At 50.5% G+C, this 20,862-nt stretch overlaps 1 protein-coding gene across 1 annotated transcript in view; it reads right to left on the bottom strand.

Annotated features, from left to right (window-relative positions):
* The window catches only part of LOC107111100 (synaptic vesicle glycoprotein 2B-like), a 41,114-nt gene extending 21,327 nt beyond the window's left edge, over positions 1 to 19,787 (bottom strand). Inside the window, exons 1-3 of the mRNA XM_015412021.1 lie at positions 19,295 to 19,787; positions 5,705 to 5,885; positions 3,034 to 3,185 (exon numbers count right to left, since the gene is read on the bottom strand). Coding sequence (XP_015267507.1) covers positions 3,034 to 3,185; positions 5,705 to 5,885; positions 19,295 to 19,787 — 826 coding nt within the window. The remainder of the gene's footprint in view (positions 1 to 3,033; positions 3,186 to 5,704; positions 5,886 to 19,294) is intronic.
* Between the last annotated feature and the right edge of the window lie 1,075 nt (positions 19,788 to 20,862).

Genomic DNA, 20,862 nt, shown 5'->3' with positions numbered 1-20,862 from the left:
GAGCTGTGCTATCAGGGGCGTGGCCCAATATGCTAATGAGTTCCTGCTGTTAGGTGTGGCCTATTATGCTAATGAGTTCCTGCTGGGCTTTTTCTACAAAAAGAGCCCTGCCCTCAGCCATGTCCCACAAACCAGGTGAAGAACGCTAAACCCCAGCTAAAGGATTTCATCGGCAAGAGGGTGCGTTCCATTCAGACGTATAGGTCAACGCCTAAATAGCTTTAGCGAAGTTCTGTACGAACTGATGGATGTTTATGCAAGCGATTCTTGAGAAAGAGGAAGCTGAAATGGAAGGAGATATCTGGGGCTATCTGTTGGATCGCAGTTAAGCTGGAAGGAAAAGCTTAGTTTCTGCATTATAAAGAACTTTTTGGAACTCTTTGTGAAAGAAGATTGTTGTTAAAAAGTGCATTGTGAAGAGTGAACTGTGAGAAAAATGTACCAAAATACCCCATTGGTGTTATACATTGTTTCTTTATGTCAGTAGACTAGTTGTTGAGATTACATATTATATCCTCAAAAAGTTAAAATTTATAATCTATAACCAAGCTATTACATTTTATGAGAAGTAATATCGGCTTACAGAACATATTAAGACTGCCTTTTTAATGCAGTGTTCTGTAGTTTGTTCTGGGTGTTACCGCCAATGTTCCCTCTAAGCTGAGTTGCTGTGAGCCTAGCTCACTGTTTTTTCGCCTCTGACTCAGACGTGTTCGCCTTAGCTGAGGAAGGATGGCTTCCGAGGAAACTAATTTCTGCAGTAGCCAAATCGCTCGCTCACAGTGTTAATGCCAGTAACTCACAAAGTGGAATTTTTGCTTACAAGACTCCACAGCTTAGAGGGAGCATTGCTCACCGCATCCTCCACTTGTATTTACTCAGGGGTCATTTCCTGCAGGAGTGCACAGGAGCAGAGCTCCGGCAGTAAAGAGCCCAGGGGGCGGGCACATGCAACAAGCCCCGCCCCCTGCTCCCAGCAGCCCTCAGTCAGAGCAACAAGCAGCCAGGTAAGCTGCAGAGCTACCCCCGGTCCAAAACAGTCCAGTGGCACCTTTAAGACCCAGGTTTATTCAGGTACAAGCTCTCCCTCCTCTACGAGGACAGATCTGCACGTCCCCCCCATAGCTAGCAACCCAAAACAGTCCAGTGGCTCTCCCTCCTCTGCGAGGACAGATCTGCACGCCCCCCCCATAGCTAGCAATCCAAAACAGTCCAGTGGCACCTTCAAGGTTTATTCAGGTACAAGCTCTCCCTCCTCTGTGAGGGCAGGTTTGTGCTCCCCCCCCCCAATAGCTAGCAATCCACCAAAACAGTCCAGTGGAGCCTGAGTGGTGGGTGTTGCCTTCTGACACACTTCCGGTGAGGTCAGGGGGTGTGGCATATGCAAATAAGTTATGCTAATGAGCTCCTGCACCTCTTTTTCTATGAAATGACCCCTGTATTTACTACAATTCTGCAATAAGCATTGAAAGTGGCATGGGGGGGGGACTGGCTTTCATTTTTAAATTGAGCAAGTTTTGTTTTTAAATGGAGCAAGTTTCTAGTCCCTTTGGGTTATGAAGATCGATCTAAACGTTGGTGGCAAAACCTCAGAAGCCGGAGTACAATTCTTGGTGGATCCCCAGTGCCCTGAACGGCTTCCTGCCCCTTACGATGACCAACAAAGCAGAATCATCCAAAATATGCAGATATGCGAATCTACATACGCTGCAGGATTCTGCCTCTTCTCAGTGAAAACTGATCGAACATTGAGGACACTTGGGTGAGCTATAACTCTTCCGAAAGTCCCCCGGTACTCTTCTTCGCAGACTGCGAAGGCTAGCATAGGATTTTTGCCTGTGTAACTTCAGCTGACTCTGGAGCAGGCCCGTAGCCAGGGGGGTTTTTTTTGCTGTTTGGGGGGCATTTAAATTTTTAAGGAGGCAGTTGAATTACAGTTCATTAAATTAATCTGAATGCCCGTCTTTAAAGGGGGACGGCTCTCAGCCCATTCCTAGCCCTTCTACTCAAGGGACAGGACAATGAGCGCATCAGTTCCTAGGAAAAAACAGCTCAGAGGACATCTAAATGCCTTTTGAGTTCCCTTCTGCAGGGCAAGAAAGCTTAGAAGGGCACTCAGGAGTGGCACCTTCAATACATCTCCAGCAATCCCCCATTTTTCTGCTAGCCCAGTCCTGCTGTCAGGGGTCATTTCCTACAAGAGTGCACAGGAGCGGAGCTCCGGCACTAAAGAGCCCAGGGGGCGGGCACATGCAGCAAGCCCCACTCCCTGCTCCCAGCAGCCCTCAGTCAGAGCAACAAGCAGCCAGGTAAGCTGCAGAGCTACCCCCGGTCCAAAACAGTCCAGTGGCACCTTTAAGACCAGGTTTTATTCACGTACAAGCTCTCCCTCCTCTGCGAGGACAGATCTGCGTGTGTCCCGTCCCCCCCAATAGCTAGCAATCCAAAACAGTCCAGTGGAGCCTGAGCGGTGGGTGTTGCCTTCTGACACACTTCCGGTGATGTCAGGGGGTGTGGCATATGCAAATGAGTTATGCTAATGAGTTATGCTAATGAGCTCCTGCACCTCTTTTTCTACGAAATGACCCCTGCCTGCTGTAGACCACCGAGGTCACAGTGAGTCTTTCAGAAGCACTCCCATGAGCCTTTGGGAAACAGGCAGAGGTTTCTGGCATGGCTATTTGTGGGGCAGGACTTTTAACTAAGGTGGCAGGGCCCCAACATGCCCCACTGTGACAACGGGCCTGCTCTGGAGGGCACAAGGGCAGGTAGAGTATGAAGAAGGACTGCCAACCAGTATTTTACTGGTCCAACCTGTGAAAACAGTACTGGGGGACTTAACACCTACGGGACACCAGATCCCACCTGACTCAACCTGACTGGTAGATTCTCCACCCACGAACCACCCATACACCCCACTCCACCCCACCAGCTGAACTTGCTGGCATGACCCGGAAGGGGGGGAGAGGCTGCATTTTTAAACGAAAAAGATGGCACAGTGTGATGGTTGCACATGGATCTGGAAACAGTTACCGTAATGTGGAATGATGCTCCAGGCCATGACAGAGGCGTAAAGACCGCCGATCATCCAGAACATGCACAGCCAGCTCAGGTGTTCCCCTCTCTTCTCACGGGACAAGAATTCAGAAAAATAGGCAAAGACGATAGGGAGCGTGCCCCCGATTCTAAGGAAACAACGACAAAAAGGAACAGGAAGAATCAGACACCCCACAAGGTCAGCCTTTAGTTTGTACAAGTCATCCAGGTCTCTGTTTTGAAGAATGGATATGGAGCAGAGGTCCAGCAGTGGCTATTAGCCACGAAGTATAGATGGAACCAGTGTTCCCTCTAAGCTGAGTAAGTGTGAGCTAGCTCACAGTTTTTTAGCCTCCGGCTCACAAATTTTTGTCTTCGCTCAGGAAGGAGGGCTCCAGAGCAAACTAATTTATGCGGCAGCCAAACCGCTCGCTCACAACTTTCATGCCAGTAGCTCACAAAGTAGAATTTTTGCTCACAGGACTCCACAGCTTAGAGGGAACATTGGATGGAACACTATCTGGGGCAGTGATGCTCTGTCTTCTTGGTGCTTGGGGGGCCGCAGTGGGAGGGCTTCTGGAGTTCTGGTCCCACTGCTGGACCTCCTGATGGCACCTGGGTTTTGGCCACTGTGTGACACAGAGTGTTGGACTGGATGGGCCATTGACCTGATCCAACGCTTCTCTCATGTTCTTATATGGAGCAGAGGTCCATTAGTGGCTATTAGCCACAAGGTATAGAGGAAGCACTCTGTCTGGGGCAGTGATGCTCTGTATTCTTGCTGCTTGGGGGGCCACAGTGGGAGGGCTTCTAGTGTCCTGGCCCCACTGCTGGACCTCCTGATGGCACCTGGGTATTCTTGGCCACTGTGTGACACAGAGTGTTGGACTGGATGGGCCACTGGCCTGATCCAACATGGCTTCTCTTATGTTCTTATATGGAGCAGAGGTCCATTAGTGGCTATTAGCCACAAGGTATAGAGGAAGCACTCTGTCTGGGTCAGTGATGCTCTGTATTCTTGCTGCTTGGGGGGCCACAGTGGGAGGACTTCTGGAGTTCTGGCCCCACTGGTGGATGGGTTTTGGCCACTGTGTGACACAGAGTGTTGGACTGGGTGGGCCATTGGCCTGATCCAACATTGGCTTCTCTTATGTTCTTATTTTCTTACCTTTGAGTATTCCATAGAACAGATGTGGAACTTGGCATCCAGAGAATCAAATGCTTCACTTTGAAAAGGAAGCAAGTTACTAGTCCTTATTACTGCAAAAGTGAACACAACGGGACAGTGCCTGATGAAAACTCGGAAGCCAGAGGGGGTTAATAAGGACATCGAATCAGAGACAGAGGAGAGTGTGTTCTATGCCTTTTCGGAATCCCTAGCAGAAGCAAAAGAGACTATTCCAAGTGAGGAAACTTAATGTGCCTGTTGGATTTGCATATTTTACTCTGGTAGCAGACGTTTTCATTACTGAGCACCGAAACTGGGGTTCCCTTGGCAGAGTCTGAACACACAGGAAAGCTGCCTCATACTGAATCAGACCCTGGTCCAGGTCAGTATTGCCTACTCAGACTGGCAGCCGCTCTCCAGGATCTTAGGCAGAAGTATTTCACATTGCCCACTGCCTGGTCCCTTTAACTGACGATGCCGGGGATTGAACCTGGGACCTTTTACCTGCAAAAAGAGAGGCTTTTCCACTGAGCCAAACCCCTCCCCTGAGTCTGGAGGCATTTCAGAGCAGCACAGGGTGCCAATGTATTTAAACATCTCACTCCATAAGTTCCAGGGCTCAAAATGACAGATGCATTCGCAACAACTGCATTCCAATTCAGGCAACCCTTCGTACCTCAAATAGAACAAAACTCAGGTTTTGGAGGCAATATTTAGAACCTTTTTTGTTGTTCAGACGCACAGTCGAGTCCGACTCTTCGCGACCCCATGGACCAGATCACGCCAGGCCTTCCGGTCTTCCGCCGTCCTCTGAAGTTGGCTCAACTTCATGTTCGTTGCATCTATGACACTGTCTAACCATCTCATCCTTTGCCGTCCCCGTCTTCTTTGACCTTCAGTCTTTCCCAGCATCAGGGTCTTCTCCAGTGAGTGCTCCCTTCTCATTGGGTGGCCAAAGTATTTGAGCTTCAGTTTCATTAACTGGCCTTCCAGGGAACAGTCAGGGTTGATTTCTTTTAGGATTGACTGATTTGATCTTTTTGTATTCCAAGGGACTCTCAAGAGTCTTCTCCAGCACCATAGTTTAAAAGAACCTTAGCACAAAATAATTATTTTTTAAAAATTAACTGGGCCTGAATGCAGGCCTGCCATTTGCCTCCCCACAGGAAGTCAACCTCTGCCCTCAACCCCAATCCCCCACCCTCAGGAAACCAGGGAGGAAAAAAATGGCCAGAAAATGGCCTCCATAGTGACGCTCTAGGAGTTTCCCCATTTCCTTATGGTCCTTACCACAGAGATAAGGGGAAATTCCTAGAGCGTCACCTGGAAGGTGACATCACATCCTCCAAAATCTCTCTCCTCCCCAAGCACCACCCTCAACACCTCCCAGCATTTGCTGAGAGAATGTTGCTCTCAACTCTATGGAGATGTCAAATCTTGGCAGCTTTCCCCTTAAGGAGACAGAGTCCAGGCCTTTCCCAAGGAGAACACCATACCCACCCGAAACCAGAGATAAGGCGGCAGAAGAGGAAGAATCCATAGCCCTGCACAAAGGAGGAGAGGAACGCAAAGGCAGCATTGATGGAGAGGGAGATGATGAGACAGTGCTTCCGGCCCAGTTTGTCAGCCAGGCCGCCCCACAAAACGGCACCCAGCATCATGCCCAAGTAGACAATCAGTCCTGCAGGAGAGATGGAGAAAGAAGAAGACGAGTTTAAGGAAGCAGATCCACGCCAGTCATATTTTTAAAGGGCGAAACTAAACAGGAGTCGGGCAGCACCGTAGGAAACCAGCAAACTGCATTACAGCGTGAGCTCTGACTCACGAAAACATGCCAGAATACATAGAATCATAGAGTTGGAAGGGACCTCCAGGGTCATCTAGTCCAACCCTCTGCACAATGCAGGAAATTCACAAATAGCTCCCCCGCCACACCCCCAGCGACCCCTGTTAACGCCCAGAAGATGGAACGCCCAGAAAGGGTCGGAACACTTTCCCTATGAGGAAAGGTTAAAGCGCTTAGGGCTCTTTAGCTTGGAGAAAAGACGACTGAGGGGTGACATGATTGAGGTTTAAAAGATTATGCATGGGAAAGAACAGGTAGAGAAAGAGGTACTTTTCTCCCTTTCTCACAGTACAAGAACTCCTTGTGGGCACTCCATGAAATTGCTGAGCGGTCGGGTTAGAACGGATAAAAGGAAGTACTTCTTCACCCAAAGAGTGATTAACACATGAGATTCACTGCCACAGGAGGTGGTGGCAGCTACAAGCATGGACGGCTTCAAAAGGGAATTAGATAGGCATATGGAGCAGAGGTCCATCAGTGGCTATTAGCCACAAGGTATAGATAGGGACTCTGGGGCAAGTGATGCTCTGTCATCTTGGTGCTTGGGGGGGTCAACAGTGGGAGGGCTTCTAGTGTCCTGGCCCCACTGGCGGACCTCCTGATGGCACCTGGTATTTTTGGCCACTGTTTGACAGAGTGTTGGACTAGATGGGCCTTTGGCCTGATCCAACATTGGCATCTCTTATGTTCTTATGTTCTTAAGATGTGACTCCTGTTCATTCCACTCTTGTTTCCTGTAGCAGATACAAAACCTACCCAGAGGCCAATGCTCAGAAACTCTACATGTGGGAGACGGGAAGAGCAGCTTTGGGGTGGTCACACCTTCTGTCCACAACCCGTCTAGTTAAAATTGGATCTCAAGGACCACAATTTGGGAAGATGGCCTGCCAGGTGAATGGGTGATAGCTAACGAGATGAACCAATGGCCAGCGTGGCTTCATGGTTACAGTGTCAGGTTAGGACCTGCAAAAACCGGGATCAAATCTCCGCCATGGAAGCTCGCTGGGTGATGCTAGGCCAGTTATATACTCTCAGCCTAACCCCACCTCACAGGATTGCTGTTGTGAAGACAAAACGGAGAAGTGGAGACCTGGAAAGCCAGTTTGGTCTAGTGGTTAAGTGTGTGGATGCTAATCTGGGAGAACCGGGCTTGCAGCTGCTGGTGTGACCTTGGGCCAGTCACAAGCTCTGTCAGAGCTGTTCTCTCAAGAGCACTCCTCGAAAGAGCTCTCTCAGCCCCACCTCCCTCACAGGGTGTCTGTTGTGGGGAGGGGAAGGGAAAGGAGTGTGTAAGCCGCGCTGAGACTCAGAGTGAAGGGCACGGTATAAATCCAATCTCTCCTCCTCCTCCTCATGGCAACCCCCATGGGGTTTGCAAGGCCAGAGATGGACAGAAGTGGTTTGCCATTGCCTGCCTCTGCATAGCAACCCTGGACTTCCTTGGTGGTCTCCCATCCAAATACTATCCAAATACTACGCCCCTGCTTAGCTTCTGAGACCTGACAAGATCGGGCTAGCCTCAAGCCATCAAGGTCAAGATGTAGATATGCGAAATGCCCTCCGGTGCCCTTGGTCTGACTTCGGATGTGCCCTTGGTCTGACTTTGGACTAAGGTGGTAATAAGTAAGCAGATGGATTCCTGTAGCAGAGAAAATCAGATATTATTCCTTTTTTTTTTCTTGCTTTCAGTTTGCGTTAGTCGATCTGTTAGTTTGCATTTCTTCTTGTGTTACTTTTACTCTTCCTTTCCCCCCCTTCTTTTTTATTTCATGTATAAAAGCCTTAATAAAACTCACATTAAAAGATGCCCTGCAGTGGAAACGCACCGTTCTTTGAATCTGAAATGCACAGGTGTGCTCTACCTGAATAGATTTCCACCAGAGGGCATTGTGAGCTAACTCCTCTGGCCCTGCCTTCCTAACTAGCTCCACACACAGAGAAACAAACACACACACACTACAGAATGATTCAGTCCGCCTAAGCAGCTTAGGAGAACATGTGCGCACTGTGTGTGCTACCAATCCTGGCCCGGTTTGATGCACAAGACCTGCTAACCCATTCCAGCACAACCGGGGGGGGGGGGGGGAGAGAAAGCTATAGAAGGAGAGTCTCTGTTTGACTGTAGGTAGAAGGCAGGAAAAATTTCTACTCAGAATTTCTACTCAGACTGGCAGCAGCTCTCCAGGGTCTCAGGCTGAGGTCTTTCCCATCACCTCCTACCTGGTCCTTTTAACTAGAGATGCTGGGGATTGAACCTGGGACCTTCTGCATGCCAAGCAGATGCTCTTCCACTAAGCCACAACCCTTCTTTACAGCTCTCCAGGGTCTCGGGCAGAGGTCTTTCCCATCACCTATTGCCTGGTCCTTTTAACTGGAGATGCCAGGGATTGAACCTGGGACCCTCTGCATGCCAAGCAGATGATCTGCCGCTGAGCCACAGCCCCTCTGTACAGCTCTCCAGGGTCTCAGCTGGAGGTCTTTCACCTGGTCCTTTTAACTGGATATGCTGGGGATTGAACCTGGGACCTTCTGCATGCCAAGCAGATGCTTTTCCACTGAGCCACAGCCCCTCTTTACAGCTCTCCAGGGTCTCAGGCAGACGTGTTTCACATCACCTCCTGCCTGGTCCTTGCAACTAGAGACCCCCAGGGATTGAACCTGGGACCTTCTGTATGCCAAACAGATGCACTTGAATGATTGTTTGGGTTAGCAGAGTGCTCAAGGCACATAACACAGCAGAGTCTATCTGGCTGGTATGTGCTGAGAAGAAGCAAAGTCACACACAGAGCCTCTTGATTAGATTTCTTGGCTCAGATTTCTCAAGACGAAGTGCAAATTTCTTGGCTCAGATTGCGCAGACGAAGTGCAACCTGCTAGCCCTGGGCTGGTAACTGAGCAGCCAGCCGCAGCTGGCTCTGAGCCAGAAGGAGAACAACAAGAGACCAGGTTACCGGCTGACCAGGAGTCACAGCCTACAGCTGAAACTGAGCCAACACCTTGTAGCTCTGAAGCAGTAAACGAGTCTTCAGCAGCCACTCCCAGCCCACCTAGCTCACCCACATCCTTGCAGTGCCGACGCTGTCAGAGACCCTTAGGGTTGCAAGAAAGACCCTTGCAGTGCTGATGCTGTCAGAGATGCCTTAGGGTTGCAAGAAAGGAGGAGAAGTGCGGGACTCATGGCCCGTCATCAGCTGTCAACTGAAGAGATGAATGGGTAGATTTAGGACAACTGCCAAGGAACTGGCTGGGAGCTTAGCTCATTAAGACTTGGCTATACATTCAGCCGGGAGAAGCAGCAGTTTGGGGATGCAGCAAGTGCACTTTGCTACTGGGCCAACCTTGCTGCTCCTGGACCTCTGCAAACATGAACCTCAAAATGGACCTGACAACTGGCTTTTCTGGAACCCCTGACCTCAGATTGGACTTGCTGCCTGGAACTCCTCGACCCACGGCTGGGCTTTGGTAAACCTGCTCTCTGGAAGCACTGACTTTTGGACTGGACTTTGGTTACTCTCTGCACCCTTGCCTGTGACATGCCCTGCTGGACCCTGCCCACACCTCCTGGGAAAGCTACACCAGTACAGCGAGCCGACTCCAGGCCACTCCTGGAGCTTGGCAACCCTAAAGGTTCCCTTGCTCGAAAGCCAGTTGAGTCCGACTCTAGGGTTGCGGTGCTCATCTCCATTTCAAAGCTGAAGAGCCAGCGCTGTCCGAAGACGTTTCCGTGGTCATGTGGCCGGCATGACTAAACACCGAGGTGCACGGAACGCTGTTACCGTCCCACCAAAGTGGTACCTATTTATCTACTTGCAATTTCTTGCTTTCGAACTGCTAGGTTGGCAGGAGCCGGAACCAGAGACAGGAGCTCACTCCGTCATGCGGCAACTTGGGTCTCGAACTGCTGAACTACTGACCTTCCACAGCCTGCAGTTCAGCGTCTTAACCACTTGAGCCACCGCAGCTCCTTTGGCAATCCTAAAAAGGTAAAGGCTCCCTTGCTCGAAAGCCAGTCGAGTCCGACTCTAGGGTTGCGGTGCTCATCTCCGTTACAAAGCCGAAGAGCCAGCGCTGTCCGAAGACGTTTCCGTGGTCATGTGGCTGGCATGACTAAACAGCAAGGCGCACGGAACGCTGTGACCTTCCCACCGAAGTGGTACCTATTTATCTACTTGCAATTTCTTGCTTTCGAACTGCTCGGTTGGCAGGAGCTGGACTAGAGACGGGAGCTCACTCCGTCACGCGGCACACTCGGGTCTCGAACTGCTGAACTACTGACCTTCCACAGCCTGCAGTTCAGCGTCTTAACCACTTGAGCCACCGCAGCTCCTCTGGCAACCCGAGCTGCAGATTAAAGCCTGGGTGACTCTGGCACTGTTGCTGAGGCAGCTCAGCTCAGACCCAGCCATAATGAGTGGGCATTTCTGGCTACATCGGAGCCGAGCGTCCACTGTGGTCCAGCCTGTTTTGGCTGGACTCGGCTTCTTTCGGAGACATTTTCGCTTCCCTGTTACCAGTCCCTGCTTCTCCACCCCACTGGTTTCCTGAACGCCCTCTTCCTGCAGGAGTTCTCTCCTTGTGGGTGGCCAAACATTCCCAAATGTCAAGGAAGAACGAATGTACTCGCGGTAGAGTAATAATCGGGGACAGGAGAAGTACCCTGAGCAGTCCTCGTGGTGCCGAGCTGACTGTGAAAAGGAGGCCTAGGGCCACTGGCTCTGTTGGTTCTCGCCAACGGCGCACGGAGAATGGATTCGCCCCGCTGCCCACCCCCGCCCAGAGCGCTTCGCTAAATTAAAAAGCGGCGCAGCGGAAACACCGTGGCAAGATTTGACAATGAAAGGCTTGGAGAGCATGTTAATCAGACCTCGGCGGAGCCCGTAAACACCATAATTTCTCCTAATCAGAACGCAGGCAAATCCTTCCTTGTGAATCACTGCTTTTCCAGACGCTTGGCGGCGAGCCAGCCGTGGTTCCCTTTCATTTATTCGTCATTCAATTTTGTTATCCCCCCCCCCAAGGGGACTGTTATTCAATGGCTTGATCGTGCATTCAAGGATACACAGACATACATTCGTTACAGAGTTTATTTTACAGCGGCATCTGAAACTCCAAATTATAGGTGCTTTGGAAGTTGAGTATACAGTAGGGTCTTCCTTCTGGTCACTGAGTAGATTATTGGACTGCAGGGATTGGCAGCAGGGGTCATTTCGTAGAAAAAGAGGTGCAGGAGCTCATTAGTATAACTTATTTGCATATGCCACACCCCCTGACATGCCCGGAAGTGTGGCAGAAGGCAACACCCCCCGCTCAGGCTCCACTGGACTGTTTTGGATTGCTAGCTATTGGGGGGGGGGGAACGTGCAGATCTGCCCTCGCAGAGGAGGGAGAGCTTGTACCTGAATAAAACTTGGTCTTAAAGGTCCCTCTGGACTGTTTTGGATTGCTAGCTATTGCGGGGGGTTATATGCAGCTCTGTCCTCGCAGAGGAGGGAGAGCTTGTACCTGAATAAAACTTGGTCTTAAAGGTGCCACTGGACTGTTTTGGACCAGGGGGCTTGGGGAGGGCGGCTCTGTAACTTACCTGGCCGCTTCTTGCTCCTCGTGGCCCAACTGAGGGCTGCTGGGAGCAGGGGGTGGGGCTTGTTGCATGTGCCTGCCCCCTGGGCTCTTTACTGCTGGAGCTCCGCTCCTGTGCACTCCCGCAGGAAATGACCCCTGACTGTTTTTCTAGTTGGCCAACTGTCTTACGATCATTAGTTGTTGTAGATCATCTTGGCCTCGTGTAAGGGCAGAAAAGCGGGATGCAGATTTTGTAGATAAAACAAAAGGAATAAATGAGCGCAACAGATGCTCCCCCGTCCCAGCCCAGCCCTCCAGAGATTTAACTCCCAGCAACGCAATGGAGGGAACGGAAACCTGAACACCAAACAGGGCGAGAGAAGCATGCGCGGGGGGGGGGCTCTCCAAGAGCCACGTCCCAGAAAACAGAGGCAGATCCTGCTAAATCGAGCCGGGTTGGAGCGTGGTCGTCCCTTGTCCCCCCAACCCTCCAACGAAATCCAGGTTTGTTTTACTTTATTTATTGGGGGTGTTTTTATGCCACCTCCCCAGAGTCCCCCCTCATTTGTCCCCCTGCCCTGTCGCCGCTGCTGCTCTCGGATTAAAAACAAATGACCCGGCAGAGTAAATTGCTTTCTGCGGGGAAAATCCATCCTCCCAGCTGTTCGGCCAAAGCTGCTTAACCAAACGGGCCACACGCGCACACGCACAATGCCTCTGACCTCACCCAACCATTTGGGTTTTCACTGGCCTTGTGTTATCATGAAGATCGGCACTAGGGGTCAGCAGCCAGTGTTCCCTCTAAGCTGAGTGAGTGTGAGCCAGCTCACAGTTTTTCAGCATCCGGCTCACACATTTTTGTCTTCGCTCAGGAAGGGATGGCTCTGGAGCAAAGTGATTTACGCAGTAGCCAAATCGCTCACTCACAACTTTAATGCCAGGCGCTCACAGAGCGGACTTTTTGCTCACAAGACTCCACAGCTTAGAGGGAACAGCACTGCCGGGCACCTGCCAAGGACCACCCACCACCACCCGTCAAGGGGCCCACTGCCAAACCATCAGCCCTGCCGCCTCTCCTTTCCACTGTTGTTTGCTTGTCCTCTTGGAAAGAGAGAGTGGCAGGAAAGGAGGAGGAGATAGGATTTATACCCCGCCCTTCGCTACCCGAAAGAGTCTCAGAGTGGCATACAATCCCTTTCCCTTCCCCTCCCCACAACAGACACCCTGTGAGGCAGGTGGGGCTGAGAAAGAGCTCTTTTGAGAACTGCCCTGGAGGGAACAGCTCTGAAAGAACTTGTGACTGACCCAAGGTCACACCAGCAGCTGCATGTGGAGGCGTGGGGAATCAAACCCGGCTCTCCCAGATTAGAGTCCGTACTCTTAACCACTACACCAAACTGGCTCTCATAATGCAACAGCATCCGCTCCTTTGGTGAAGTAGTGTGGATTGGGTCCAGAGGGAGAAAGGACGATCGATTGGGCCACTGGCAAGACACTGATTCCACTGAACACTGTTCCCTCTAAGCTGAGTTAGTGTGAGCCAGCTCACAGTTTTTTACCCTCCGGCTCACACATTTTCGCCTTCGCTCAGGAAGGAGGGCACCAGAGCACACTAATTGATGCAGCAGCCAAATCGCTCGCTCACAGCGTTAATGCCAGGAGCTCACAAAGTACTCTTTCAAACTATGGTGCTGGAGAAGACTCTTGAGAGTCCCTTGGACTGCAAAGAGATAAAATCAGTCCATCCTAAAAGAAATCAACCCTGACTGTTCCCGGGAAGGCCAGATAATGAAACTGAAGCTCAGATACTTTGGCCACCCAATGAGAAGGGAGCCCTCACTGGAGAAGACCCTGATGCTGGGAAAGACTGAAGGTCAAAGAAGACGGGGACGGCAAAGGATGAGATGGTCAGACAGTGTCATAGATGCAACGAACATGAAATTGAGCCAACTTCAGAGGATGGCGGAAGACAGGAGGGCATGGCGTGGTGTGGTCCATGGGGTCGCGAAGAGTCAGACTAGACTGTGCGACTGAACAACAACAACAACAAAGTAGAATTTTTGCTCACAGGACTCCACGGCTCAGAGGGAGCATTGCCAACGACCGCTGGCCTGCAAGCCCTCCGCCCCAGCGGCACAGGATATGCCTGGCATCTCCTTCTGGGCCTATCCTGGTGCTGGCTGAGTCCAGGCCAGGGCCCCACAGCAGTGCCACAGGGGCTTGGCTAGGGGTGGTCAACCTCCAGGTGGAGCCTGGAGATCTCCCGGAATTATAGCGGAGCTCCAGACTACACACATCGGTTCCCCGGGAGAAGGTGGCAGCTTGTGAGAGAGGACTCTGTGGCATCACTTCCCGGCTGAAGTCTCTCCCCAGGTGAAGGTAAAGGTTCCCTTGCTCGAAAGCCAGTCGAGTCCGACTAGGGTTGCGGTGCTCATCTCCGTTTCCAAGCCGAAGAGCCAGCGCTGTCCGAAGACGTTTCCGTGGTCATGTGGCCGGCATGACTAAACACCAAGGCGCACGGAACGCTGTTACCTTCCCACTGAAGTGGTACCTATTTATCTACTTGCAATGTCTTGCTTTCGAACTGCTAGGTTGGCAGGAGCTGGAACCAGAGACGGGAGCTCACTCCGTCATGCGGCACACTCGGGTCTCGAACTGCTGAACTACCGACCTTCCACAGCCTGCAGTTCAGCGTCTTAACCACTTGAGCCACCGCAGCTCCCCAGGATCCACCCCCAAATCTCCAGGAACTTCCCACCCTGGAGTTGACAACCCTAGCCAGGCCAGGCCAGGCCAAGAGCCCTCGGCATGACGAAATATTACAGGCTGACCCTGAGTGTTAAACGGCAATTTTGGGACCAACGTGGAGAAAAATCAAGACAAAAGGGAGATATTCTGGAAGGAGTTAGAGAATAGAGTTGGAGAAGGAGGAGGAGGAGGAGGAAGAGAAGGAAAAGAAGGAGCAGGAGAAGAAGAAGAGGAGGAGGAGGTGTTAGATTTCTACCCTGCCCTTCACTCAGAGTCTCAGAGTGGCTGACAGTCTCCTTTCCCTTCCCCTCCCCACAACAGACACTCTGTGAGGTAGGTGGGGCTGAGAGAGCTCTCTCGAGGACTGCCCTTGAGAGGACAGCTCTGAGAGAACTTGTGGCTGACCCAAGGTCACACCAGCAGCTGCATGTGAAGGAGTGGGGAATCAAACCCGGTTCTTTCAGTTTAAAGTCTGCGCTCCTAACCACAACACCAAACTGGGTGATCAAAGAGTGAAACCAGAAGAATGAATACTTCCAGTCTTGGCTGTTCACCTTGGGTCTTCCTCTAGCATGGGAACTAAGCACCAGTTTTGATGCTTCTGCCAAATGAGGTGACATGTTGCCTTACCCTGGTATTTGTCCCCAGCTTCTGGCACACAGAGATATACTGCCAATGAACATGGAGGCTCCATTTACCTAACTGCCCTTCACAGATGCAAGGAGCAAACTGAACAGTTCCTTGGACAGGGGTGAGTGGAAGTGGATGACCATGTGCCGACACTACCCCTAAGGCTTCTGGAACACAACATATTACCTCGTCCTGTTTGCAGTGCAAATGGAACAGGGGCGATTGGACAGCATCCATGCCAACTCCACAATCTTGATGCACATAAAATGCTATCCAGACATTTTTCAGTCCAGACATAGCCTGAAGCTCTTGCTTCGTAAGACAAAGAATTAAGCTACTGGAACATTTAGAAGTTCAAAGTGCGTGGGAAGATGAGGAAGAACAGAGCAAATTTCTGGAGGGAACATAATTTCCACAATTCCTTTTTCTTTTCTTTTCTTTTTTTAAACTCATGCTGTGCAGTATCAAAGGCAGAATCAAAATGACTAATTATTCTTATTAAATTTGGCTTCCTTTTGCTTCATTATTTAGTTTCATACCAGCTGCCTCTTTAAAAAAGCAGAGGGGGAAAATTCAATAGCATATATACTGACGCCAGTATCCTCAAACTGCTTGAGCAAATAGGAGTCATCTATCTTAAATCCACTCTTGCCTTCTCAATGGTTTGCGGACCACAGACTGACCGGATTCTGAACTTGTTGCATGTGTCCCCCCCCCCAATAGCTAGCAATCCAAAACAGCCCAGTGGAGCCTGAGCGGTGGGTGTTGCCTTCTGACACACTTCCGGTGATGTCAGGGGGTGTGGCATATGCAAATAAGTTATGCTAATGAGTTATGCTAATGAGTTCCTGCACCTCTTTTTCTACGAAATGACCCCTTGGTACACGTAACAATAATACATATTGTTATAACAATAATAAAAAGTAAAGGTAAAGGTTCCCTTGCTCGAAAGCCAGTCGAATCCGACTCTAGGGTTGTGGTGCTCATCTCCGTTTCCAAGCCGAAGAGCCAGCGCTGTCCGAAGACGTTTCCGTGGTCATGTGGCCGGCATGACTAAACACCGAGGTGCACGGAACACTGTTACCTTCCCACCGAAGTGCTACCTATTTATCTACTTGCAATTTCTTGCTTTCGAACTGCTAGGTTGGCAGGAGCTGGGACCAGGGACGGGAGCTCACTCCGTCATGCGGCACACTTGGGTCTCGAACTGCTGAACTACCGACCTTCCACAGCCTGCAGTTCAGCGTCTTAACCACTTGAGCCACCGCAGCTCCATATTATAAATTTTAACTAGGCTTTTAATATTGGCCCTTTATCAAGACTTCTTTCTTACCCTTGTGGTTCCAGGTTTGCAGCAGAAGTGATGTCAGGTCACTGGTGTGACACCAATTCCCCCTAATTTATTTCCCCCCTCCACTGCGATTGCGGGCCAGGAGGTGTTCCACTGGGGCAGGAGATCTGTCAGGCGTACTGTGCCATAGAATCAGGACACCATTTTGAAATAATGTATTTGTTCCAAATGCATACAAAGGATTGGGAGCGGCGAAGGGGCGCCCAATCATCTGCTTTGCTTCCACTCCCGTAAATCCCAGCTACACTGAGCCACCTGGATTGTCTGCTTGGGCAGAAGAAGAAGAGATTGGATTTATACCCTGCCCTTCACTCAGAGTCTCAGAGTGGCTTACAAACTCCTTTCTCTTCCCCTCCCCACAACAGACAACCTTTCAAGAACTGTCCTTTCAAGGACAGCTCTGACAGAACTATGGCTTGCCCAAGGTCATCCAGCAGCTGCAAGTGGAGGAGTGGGGAGTCGAACCCGGTTCTCCCAGATTAGAGTCCGCACACTTAACCACGACGCCAAACTGGCGGGACTATAAATGTAGTGAATAAATAAAGACAGATGCCACCGGGTGAGCATTCTTCAGAACAACGCACCTAAGGATTTCTCTTTTTCAACTATAGGGTTTTTTTAAAAATATATCGCAAGTCTATTTTCATACATTAATAAATATTTAATATTCAGCAGTGGAGAAATCCGCAACTTGGAATCGTGTGCCAGCTACGAAAAATGCAAAGTGTTTACCATGGAGTGTGTCGCTTTATCAGGAGGGGGGGGGAATTCTATTTATAATATTCAGCCATCTGCTTTCCTCTTCTTCTTTTTTTAAATTCAACTCCACGGAGCACATGAACACATGAAGCAGCCTCATACTAAGTCGGACCATCAGTCCATCAAGGTCAGCGTTATCTAATCAGACTGGCAGAGGTTCTCCAGGGTCTCGGATGGAGGTCTTCCACATCACCTAGTGCCTGGTCCTTTTTAACTGGAGATGCTGGGGACTGAACTGTTGGAAGTTCCAGGCATATTGCCCCTGCCTCAACCTCCACACATCATGGCAAGAGAGACCATATAGCTAGATAGGCACACTGGCCCTTCCTTCCTTCCTTCCTTCCTTCCTTCCTTCCTTCCTTCCTTCCTTCCTTCCTTCCTGCCGCTGTCCCCTTTGAAATTTAGATTGTGTTCTCAGGGACGATTTCCCTTCCGTTCTCGGGCAGATGAAGACAAACTCTCTCCCTGAATGCACCAAGAGTTAGACGTGCTGTCCTCTCTTGGCACCTCTCTCGCCATCTGCTTCCATCCTTAGCTAGTAAGTTAGAACTCTATCCTGTCTCTACGCTTTCCTATCCAAAAGTGTACTTCTCAAATAAAGAGAGAAGTATTTCTTCTGGGCATGGAGATGGGGGTCACTGGGGTGGGGGGGGGTATTTGTGAATTTCCTGCGTTGTACAGGGGGTTGGGGAGCTGTGGTGGCTCAAGTGGTTAAGACGCTGAACTGCAGGCTGTGGAAGGTCGGTAATTCAGCAGTTCGGGACCCGAGTTGCTGCATGACGGAGTGAGCTCTCGTCTCTGGCCCCAGCTTCTGCCAACCTAGCAGTTTGAAAGCAAGAAATCACAAGTAGATAAATAGGTAGCACTTCGGTGGGAAGGTCACAGCGTTCCGTGCACCTTGGTGTTTAGTCATGCCGGCCACATGACCACGGAAACGTCTTTGGACAGCGCTGGCTCTTCGGCTTGGAAACGGAGATGAGCACCGCAACCCTAGAGTCGGATTCGACTGGCTTTCGAGCAAGGGAACCTTTACCTTTACCTTTTTACAGGGGGTTGGACTAGATGGCCCTGGAGGTTCCTTCTAACTCTATGATTCTATGAAACCTGCAATGTGGCTCAGTGTAGCTTTGTAAGCTGGGTAACCTGGTAAAGTGACGCCTCTGCATCTGTATAGCTTTATTTAAAGCACTCTGCTAAGAAGAGAGAAAAAGAGGATTTATAAACTGCCCTTCACTACCCGAAGGAGTCTCAGAGCGGCTTACAATCTCTTTTCCCTTCTCCTCCCCGCAACAGGCACCCTGTGAGGTAGGCGGGGCTGAGAGAGCTCTTTCGAGAACTGCTCGCGAGAGAACAGCTCTGAGAGAACTTGTGATTGACCCTAGGTCACACCAGCAGCTGCATGTGGAGGAGTGGGGAATCAAAACCGGCTCTCCCAGGTTAGAGTCCGCGCTCCTAACCACTACACCAAACTGGCTCTCAAACTAGTTGGAACTGGGCTAACCACACCAGTTAACCCTGACATGAACCTGGGACCTTCTGCATGCCAAACAGATGCTACATCCCCTCTGGCTTTAAAAGAGCATTCTTTTACATGATGGCCAAGAGTGACAAGTTGAGCGTGGCCAGTGAGAATGATTCCAATGTACTTCACATGACTCAGTTCTTCACCTGTTCCTGGGGCACACTGTTCAAGAGGGCAGCTAGATTCAACCCCAGTGGCACCTTAGAGGCTAACAAGATTCGGCGGGTATGAGCTTTCAAGACTCAAAGCTCCCTTCATCAGATACAAGTTGGAATGGAGACTGCTGAGTCTTTATATCCCAAGCAGAAGGTCAGAGGGGTGTTCAAAAGAAGGAATGCAAAGGTTACAATGCACATAGTCACTAAAATCCTACGTCCCTGTGCAGCTCGGAGGGGGGGGAGAGGATTCAAATGTTCTGAACTTATGAATGAACTCAAGTTCAGCAATCTCACATTGTAATCTCCTCTTGAAGCTTCTCTGCCTGAGGACTGCCATGCTTAGATCAGGAATGGAATGATTTGGAAGATTCAAATGTTCTTCTTCTGGTTTTCAAGCATTGTGGTGTTTGCGGTGTGTGTCGGTTACTCAGGTGCTCCCGGACTCAAATCTAGCTGTCCTATTGTGGGCCAACAGAGCTAGCCCTCTGAGACTATGTTCAGAAGAAGTGGTACTCACCGAGCATCCCCTTGTTGGAGGATGACAAGCACATGTCCTTCTCAGCGCTGGGCAGGACGAAGCCGACCACAAACACCTCCACGCCGTCCGCCATCAGCGCCAAGCCCAGGACTATGAAGAGTATCCACTGGAAGCGTCCGTGGCTGCATTCTTCGATGATGGTCTCGTACTGGTGAGCGAGCTGTTCTTCGTCCTCCATCCTCTCGGCCACAAGGTCGGCGTGGTCTCGGAACTCGTCGGCCATACCGGCGGCTTTCTTCTTCTGCTTGGCCTTGACGTCGTCCGGGTGAGGGATGCCCTGGTACTCGCCTTCGTAGACCTCGTCATCTTCGTCGTGCCCTTCCGTGGCATCGCTCTGGGCGTCTTCCTCTTGACCGGGCTCTTCCCCACCATGGTAATGGCCACCTTGGGGAGGGTAGCCCTCGTAATTGGTCCCTTGGTATCGGTAGTCGTCCGACGCTTGGTTCACCTTATTCCCATACCTGTCATCCATCGTGAAGGTCTGGGTCTCGTTTTAGCACTGGGCGACTTTCCACTGTGATGTATTTTATGTATTAATACGTTCGTAATCGGTCATTAACTATATGCACATCACTCGGGTCGTGTTGAGGATGCGCAAAATGATGTGAGAATTCTGGGGAAACCTAGCAGGGGGTTAAATTAAGGAGTGGTTTCTTCCCTCGGCCCTCAAAAAGTATATGGTTCTCGTGATCTCCACGGCTCTGTCCCAGCGCCTTCCTTCGACCGGCAAGAGAAGTCTAGCGAGAGACATGAAGGATCAGCGGCTTTGTGGAACGGGCAGCTAGTGGGGCAGGAGAGCTTGTTTGCTTCTCTGACTCATTCTCTTGCTGAAGGTCGTGCCCTGGGGAAGAAAGAGAAACAGAAATGACTTTTGGATTAAAAAATAATAATAAAGTGGAAGTCTTACCAAGGAACAGGCTAGACTTCTCGGTACTGAGTGAGAAATCCTTGGAGATTTGGGGGTTGAGCCTGGGGAGGGCAGGATTTGGGGAGGGAAGGAACCTCAGCAGGTATCATGCTGCAGAATCCACCCTCCAAAGCAGCCATTTTATCCGGGGGAACTGATCTCTGTAGTAAAATTGCGCCCTGACCTGGTTAGCCTGGGCAAGCCCGATCTTGTCAGATCTCGGAAGCTAAGCAGGGTCGACTCTGGCAACGCAGGAATCAGTACTTAGTCCGATGCTTTTTAACTTGTTCATTAATGATTTGGAGTTGGGAGTAAGCAGTGAAGTGGCTAGATGTGCGGATGATATGAAGTTGTTCAGGGTGGTGAAAACCAGGGAGGATTGTGAGGCACTCCAAAAGGATCTTTCAAGGATAGGCAAGTGGGCGTCAGCATGGCAAATGGGGTTCAATGTGGCCAAGTGCAAGGTTATGCACATTGGAGCCAAAAATCCTAAATATAAATACACGTTGATGGGGTCTGAACTGGCAGGGACTGATCAAGAGAGAGATCTTGGAGTTGTGGTAGATAACTCACTGAAAATGTCGAGACAGTGTGTGACTGCAATAAAGAAGGCCAATGCTATGTGGGGGGGTTTATTAGG

The sequence above is a fragment of the Gekko japonicus genome, unplaced genomic scaffold, assembly GCF_001447785.1.
Source record: "Gekko japonicus isolate JY-2015 unplaced genomic scaffold, Gekko_japonicus_V1.1 scaffold864, whole genome shotgun sequence".
NCBI classification, from domain to species: domain Eukaryota; kingdom Metazoa; phylum Chordata; class Lepidosauria; order Squamata; family Gekkonidae; genus Gekko; species Gekko japonicus.
The sequence above is the reverse complement of the archived record's forward strand: the minus strand, read 5'-3'. Positions and strand labels throughout refer to the sequence as shown.